The 7453-nt window shown below is 53.6% G+C and overlaps 1 protein-coding gene across 1 annotated transcript in view; it reads right to left on the bottom strand.

Moving 5' to 3' along the window:
• Positions 1-7420, bottom strand: part of RBBP5 (RB binding protein 5, histone lysine methyltransferase complex subunit) — a 15129-nt gene extending 7709 nt beyond the window's left edge. Inside the window, exons 1-10 of the mRNA XM_019008984.2 lie at positions 7398-7420; positions 7170-7195; positions 6322-6494; positions 5471-5611; positions 4462-4624; positions 3377-3486; positions 3142-3261; positions 2343-2496; positions 2177-2248; positions 488-733 (exon numbers count right to left, since the gene is read on the bottom strand). Coding sequence (XP_018864529.1) covers positions 488-733; positions 2177-2248; positions 2343-2496; positions 3142-3261; positions 3377-3486; positions 4462-4624; positions 5471-5611; positions 6322-6464 — 1149 coding nt within the window. The 5' untranslated portion in view covers positions 6465-6494; positions 7170-7195; positions 7398-7420. The remainder of the gene's footprint in view (positions 1-487; positions 734-2176; positions 2249-2342; positions 2497-3141; positions 3262-3376; positions 3487-4461; positions 4625-5470; positions 5612-6321; positions 6495-7169; positions 7196-7397) is intronic.
• Between the last annotated feature and the right edge of the window lie 33 nt (positions 7421-7453).

Raw genomic sequence — 7453 nt, 5'->3', positions numbered from 1 at the left:
AAATTATTTGTATTAAAGCATAAAATAAATTTAAATATTTCCTGTTAAAGCAAAAAAAAACCCCTGAAATAATTTGTATTAAAGCATAAAATAAATTTAAATATTTCCTGTTAAAGCAAAAAAACCCAACCCTGAAATAATTTGTATTAAAGCATAAAATAAACTTAAATATTTCCTGTTAAAGCAAAAAAAACCCTGAAATAATTTGTATTAAAGCATGAAACAAAGTTAAATATTTCCTATTAAAGTAGAATAGGAATTTTAATTAAAATTTTATTTCTATTTTATTTAGAAATAAAACATTTCCCATTAAAGCAAAATACAAACTTTAATATTTCTCATCAAAAAAAAAAACAAAAAAAAACCCTAAAATAATTCCTATTAAAATAGAAAATCCAATTAAATTTAATTTCCTAAAATCCAATTAATTAAATTCTGGGAAGCATTCTGTAAAAAGTAGAGCCAGGAAAAATCCTCATTCCCATCATTTTTCACTTCCCAGGATTTTTTTTTTCCTTGTTTTTGGGCTCCACCACGTGGCCAGGAGGGATCCAGAGGATTCCAGGGAAAGCTGGGAATTCCCTGGAATTCCCTGGGAATGGTTTTGGGCATCACCTGTCTGCTCTGGCTCGCTCTTATCCTCGTCCTCGATGTCGAATTCCGATTCCCGCTCCTCGTATTCCACGTTTTCATCCAGCTCCTTGAAATCGGGGGCAAAAGCGCTCCAGTTTTCCTGGAAAACGGGAAAAAAAAGCAGGTTTGGTTTAAACAGCACTGGATTCCCTGGATCCCGGGAATTCCAAGGAATTAAATATCCTGGAGGGGGTTTAAAATATGGATCTGGCATTTGGGGATAAGGGAGAGAGTTGGGAATGGCTGGAATGGGTGAACTGGGAATGGTTGGAATTGAGTTGGGAATGGCTGGGATTGGTTGAGTTGGGAATTGTTGGAATTGGAGAGTTGGGAATGGATGGGATTGGTGAGTTGGGAATTGTTGGAATTGGTTGAGTTGGGAATGGCTGGAATTGGTGAACTGGGAATGGCTGGGATTGGTTGAACTGGGAATGGTTGGAATGGGCAAACTGGGAATGGCTGGAATTGGTTGAGTTGGGAATGGCTGGAATTGGTTGAGTTGGGAATGGTTGGAATGGGTGAGTTGGGAATGGATGGGATTGGTGAGTTGGGAATTGTTGGAATTGGTTGAGTTGGGAATGGCTGGAATTGGTGAACTGGGAATGGCTGGAATTGGTTGAGTTGGGAAGGTTTTTCCAACTGGAATTATTCTGTTCTGCAATCTCACTGAAATCCCATAAAAGCACCAAAAATCAAGGAAAAATCCCATAAATGCATGGAAAATCCTCCTTTAGGTCCATGGAAAATAAGAGGCTGGATAAATGAATTCCAATGAAAATCCAGCATCAAAATATTCCTTAAACATTGCAGTGGACATCGCAAACCTCAGCTGAGGGTTCACATCCTGGAATTACAGGAGGGGGAAATTCCATGGAAAATGTCCCTGGGATGGAGTTTAAGGATGAATCCAAAGCTGAGCTGGAGTTTTGAGCTCAAAATCCCAAATTAAAATGAAGCAGGAAAAGCCAAGAATGTGTTGGAATGGGAATTCCTCAAGGATTTAAACACACAAAAATGGAGTCGGTGGGGAATGATGGAATGATGGAATTCCAGACTGGTTTGGGTGGAAAAGGAGCTTCAATCCCATCCCATTCCATGGGCAGGGACATTTCCCCACCCCAGGGTGCCCCAGCCTGGCCTGGGACACTCCCAGGGATGGGGCAGCCAAGGATTCTCTGGGAATTTCCAAGCTGGGAATGAGTCAGGAATGGTGAAACTGGGAGTTTTTATGGAATCATTTATGGAAATGGGAGTTTGGGTTGGAGGATCTTAAGGATCATCCCATTCCCAACCCTGGCCATGGGCTGGGACACTTTCCATGATCCCAGGTTGTCCCAAGCCCCATCCAACCCCGGGGACTCACAGGGATGGGGCAGCCAGGGATTCCCAGTCCCTGGGAAGGATTTATTCCCAATATCCCACCCAAACCAGCGCCAGGAATCCTGGAATGCTTTGGGGGCTGGAAGGAATCATCACCCCCACACTTCTCCCTATCCCAGATCGCTCCAAAACCCCAAGGGAACGATCCCAAAGCCTCACTCACCACCTGGTTCTGAGCCCATATGGAAACCACCCCGCTGGAAATGGAGGCGATGATGGGCCGCACCGGATGCCACTGCAACCAACCAGAGGACACAAAACCCCCTCAAAATGAGCCAAAAACGGGGCCTCATCCCCAAACCCCGAGGAGAGCCGGGGGGTTTCCGTACTGCCACGTCCAGCAGGAGCTCGCCGCGCGTTCCGTGCAGGATTTTCACCAGGTTGCCGATGCTCTTTTCCCAGATGTAGAGCGCATGCTGCCGCGCCGAGCCCGCCACGATGTACTCGCCGTCCCCCGAGAAGCAGCACTTCTTCCAGGGGGTCCTGCAGCCAGGGGAAATCGTGGATCAGGGAATTGGTTTGGGATCGGGGAGATGAGGTTTTCTCTCCCTCCCGCTCGGTGTTTAGAGTTGAAGCTGTTCCCAATCCCGGATGAGGGAACGCCCCCTTGGCCACACGGGGTAGGGAATATCCCGAGTGGAAAAGGAGCCATCGGGATCATTGATCCAACCCCCAGCCCTGCACAGAATCCCCCCCGGTGCCAAAACCTCCCACAGCCTTTGGGGTCTGACAATTCCCTGGGAAGCCTTTTCCAGTGGCTGAGCAGCCAGGGAAAAGCAGCCACGCCTGTGCCTGTCCCTGTTCCCCAAATCCCATCCCTATGCCTGTCCCTGCTCCCCAAATCCCTCCCTGTGCCTGTCCCTGTTCCCCAAATCCCTCCTTGTGACCCTCACCTGTTCCCCAAATCCATTCCTGTTCCCCAAATCCTTCAGCCATCCCTGTACCTGTCCCTCAAATCCCTCCCTGTGCCCTCACGTGTTCCCTAAATCCATTCCTGGTCCCAAACCCCTCCCTGTTCCCTTTCTGATCCCAAACCCTCCCTGATCCCAAAGCCCTCCCTGTTCCCTCCCTGACCCCAAACCCTGTTCCTGTTCCCCCCCTGACCCCACTCTCTCCCCGTCCCCTCACCTGTTGACCAGGTCCTGCAGTTTCTGCATGGGCTCGGGCTCGCCGTCGCGCCCGCAGGTGAGGATCTCCCGCCCGTCGTACACGCGGATGATCCGGTCGGCCGTGTTGATCAGGAAGCAGCTGCAGGAAAAGGGGGATGAATCCATGAAAAGCCGTTAAAGATCCCATCCCACGGAGGAGCCGGGGGCTGCGAGCAGCTCCCCGCGGGTTTGGGATGGGCCCCGGAGGCGCTCACCTCCCTTTGCGGGCGAACTCGATGGATTTAATGGCCGTGGTGTTGCTGGTCCCTGTGGTCACTCTGAAGGAAGCAACAAGATCCTGAGTGTCTGTTTTTAAGACCAAGATCTGAAGATTGAGCAGACAGAGAACAATCAGTGGCTTCACCTGAAACAGAGCCCTGGGAGCCCACCCGGGGACACTGCGGGAGCTGCTGAGACACAAAGGCCAGGAAAACATCCCAAAAACGCGTCAAAAACAGAGTCAGACAAAGATCCCAGAATCCCTGAGGGTGGAAAACCCCTCCAGGATCATCAACAGATCCCTCACCTGTTCCCCAAACCCTGCAGCCACCTCTGCACCTGTCCCTGTTCCCCACCCCTGTGCCTGTCCCTGTTCCCAAATCCATCCCTGTGCCCCTCTCCTCTTCCCAAACCCATTCCTGTGTCCCTCACCTCTTCCCTAAATCCATTCCTGCTCCCAAATCCCATTCCTGTGCCCCTCACCTCTTCCCTAAATCCATTCCTGTTCCCAAACCCATCCCTGTGCCTATCCCTGTTCCCAAATCCATCCCTGTGTCCCTCTCCTCTTCCCTAAATCCATTCCTGCTCCCAAATCCCATCCCTGTGCCCCTCACCTCTTCCCTAAATCCATTCCTCTTCCCCAAACCAATTCCTGTGCCCCTGATCTCTTCTCAAATCCCATCCGTGTCCCTCTCCTCTTCCCAATCCCATCCCTGTGCCCCTGACCTCTTCCCTAAATCCATTCCTGCTCCCAAACCCATCCCTGTGTCCTCACCTGTTCCTAAATCCTATCCCTGTGCCCCTGACCTGTTCCCAAATCCCATCCCTGTGTCCTCACCTGTTCCCAGATCCCATCCCTGTGCCCCTGATCTCTTCCCTAAATCCATTCCTGTTCCCAAACCCATCCCTGTGCCCCTCACCTGTTCCCAAACCCCATCCCTGTGCCCCTCACCCATCAATCCCCACCCGGAGCACCGAACACCCCAGGAATTCCCCGGACACCCCAAACCCCCCTGATCCCTTGCACAGCCTGAGCCCCATCCCTTTTGCAGAGGGCAGTTCCCGGAGGAGCGGGGCTGACCTTGCCCTTGGCGTTCCCGGTGTAGATGTATTCCCCTCTGCGGTCAAACGACGCCACCACGTTGAGGTCGGAGTCGTCGTCCACGGGCAGCACCACGTGCTTGGAGTCAGAGAGCGTCAGCATCACCGGGGCCGACTTCATGGGACACACCAGCACCCTGTTCCTGCCAAACACGGGAAACTGGGAATGCCTGCCTCTGGAAAGGGAGCTCCAGGTGCAGAGAGACAAAAAAGGGTCCAGGAGTTCAGGGTATCCAGGATTTCCAGTATAAAAATATCCAGCTGGAGTGAGGAATTCAGGATTTCCAGTATAAAAAATATCCAGCTGGAGTGAGGAGTTCAGGGGATTCAGGATTTCCAGTATAAAAAAACATTCAGCTGGATTGAGGAGTTTAGGGTATCCGGGATTTCAAACATAAAAATATCCAGCTGGAGTGAGGAATTCAGGATTTCCAGTATAAAAACATTCAGCTGGAGTGAGGAATTCAGGATTTCCAGCATAAAAAATATCCAGCTGGATGGAGGAGTTCAGGATTTCCAGTATAAAAAATATCCAGCTGGAGTGAGGAATTCAGGGTATTCAGGATTTCCAGTATAAAAACATCCAGCTGGAGTGAGGAATTCAGGATATTCCTGTTTTTGCTGCCTCATTTTCCATACCCAGACAGCAAAACGAATTCAGCTGGATTTTAACCTCCCTCCCTCCTCCGAGTTTGTGCAGGGATTTGACACCCAAGGAGACATTCCCACACCAATTCCCAGGAGTGGGAAGCAAACTGGGATTACCAGGAATTTGGGAAAGACAAATCCCCCTCTTCCACTATCCCCACTTCTTTATTCCTTCCCATCCAATTCCAGCTCTGCAGTGAAACTGAGGAGAAGAAGGAAGGATTTTTCTTCCCTCCAACTTGGAAAAAGCTGGAAAATCCTCATAATTTAAAACATTCCTGTGCATTCCCCAATCTAAAAGTGCCATCCCAGAAAGCCAGGGGGGAGCAGGAGGCACTTACTGGTCGCGGGGGTGGTACTGCACTTTGAGGATGGGCGAGGGGAAGCGGAAGCGCTGGTCGCAGTCCCCGGACAGCACGTCCCACTGAGACACGATGTTATCGGTGGAGGCACTCACCAGCTTGTGCCCATCCCGGCTCCAGCTGCGGCACAGGGAGGCAATTCCTGGGATGTTATTCCTTGAAAGGGTTAAATGGGGCTGGGGGGAAAAGGAGCTTGGCAATTCCCAGGGAAGTTATTCCTAGAAAGGGTTAAATGGGGCTGGGGGGAAAAGGAGCTCAGGGAATTCCCAATGGTTATTCCTTAAAGGGTTAAATGGGGCAGGGGGAAAGGAGCTCGGGAATTCCCAGGGAAGTTATTTCTGGATGGAGTTCCCTGGGGATTCCCTGGCTGGAATTCCCTGGATGGAATTCCCTGGGGATTCCCTGGATGGGATTCCCTGGATGGAATTCCCTGGGGATTCCCTGGATGGGATTCCCTGGATGGGATTCCCCGAGGATTCCCTGGCTGGAATTCCCTGAAGATTCCCTGGATGTAATTCCCTGGAGATCCCCTGGATGGAATTCCCTGGGGATTCCCTGGATGGAATTCCCTGGAATTCCCTGGATGTAATTCCCTGGCTGGAATTCCCTGGCTGGAATTCCCTGGCTGGAATTCCCTGGGGATCCCCTGGCTGGAATTCCCTGGATGTAATTCCCCGAGGATTCCCTGGCTGGAATTCCCTGGATGTAATTCCCTGGCTGGAATTCCCTGGGGATCCCCTGGCTGGAATTCCCTGGGGATCCCCTGGCTGGAATTCCCTGGGGATCCCCTGGCTGGAATTCCCTGGAATTCCCTGGAATTCCCGGCTCACCAGAGGGAGCAGACGGGGTGGATGTGGGCGCTGATGATCTTGGCGATGCCACGGGTCAGGAAGTCCCAGATGACGATCCTGCCGTCGTTGCAGCCCACGGCCAGCAGCGTGCCCCAGCGGTTGAAGGTGCACGTCAGGGCCATGCTGATGCAGTCCAGGGTCCCGTCAGCCTCCTGCAGGGACAGCGGGGACCGGAGAGAGCCGTCAGAACCGGAGAGAGCCGGGAGAACCGGAGAGAGCCGGGAGAACCGGACACGGCCGGCCAGACCTGAGGGGGGACCCGGTGGGACCAAGCCCAACACGGGGGGACCCAGCCAGACCCAGTGGGACCCAGCCAGACCTGCTTGGACCCAGCCAGACCCAGTGAGAACTGCTCAGACCCAGTGGGACCCTCTGAGACCCAGCCAGACCCAGTGGGACCCAGCCAGACCCACGGGGAACCCAGCCAGACCCAGTGAGAACCGGTCAGACCCGGTGGGACCCTCTGAGACCCAGCCAGACTCGGTGGAACCCAGCCAGACCTGCTTGGACCCAGCCAGACCCAGAGAGAACCCAGCCAGACCCAGTGGGACCCTCTGAGACCCACCCAGACCCGGTGGGACCCACCCAGACCTGGTGGGACCCACCCAGACCTGCATAGACCCGGTAAGACCCAGTGGGACCCTCTCAGACCCAGCCAGACCCGGTAAGACCCAGCTCGGACTCGGTAAGACCTGCTCAGACCCCGTAGGACCCGTTCAGACCCGCTCGGACCCAGCCAAACCCAGGGGGACCCCTCAGCCCCGGTGGGACCCGCTCGGAGCCGCTCAGGCCGCCCGGGGGCGGCTGCGGGCCGGGAGCGCCGTTACCTCGGGGTAGTTCTGGCCGAAGGACTCTGCAGAGGAAGGGGAAGGCGGCGGCTGAGCGAGAGGCAGCCCCGGTACCGAACCCGCGCCGGTACCGAACCCGCGCCGGTACCGAACCCGCGCCGGTACCGGCCCCGCCCGGCTCGGCCCAGCCCCGCTCCCTGCTCATTCCCACTCCCATTCCCAGCCGCGCCTCCTCCGCTTCCCGTTCCCACCGCATCCCGTTCGCACCGAGCAGCTCCAGGCTCGCCCCCGCCGCCCCCGTTCCCAGCTCCCTCCCCATTCCC

The sequence above is a fragment of the Parus major genome, chromosome 26 (genome assembly GCF_001522545.3).
Source record: "Parus major isolate Abel chromosome 26, Parus_major1.1, whole genome shotgun sequence".
NCBI lineage: Eukaryota > Metazoa > Chordata > Aves > Passeriformes > Paridae > Parus > Parus major.
Note: the sequence above shows the minus strand (reverse complement) of the source record. Positions and strands in the feature narration are given on the sequence as shown.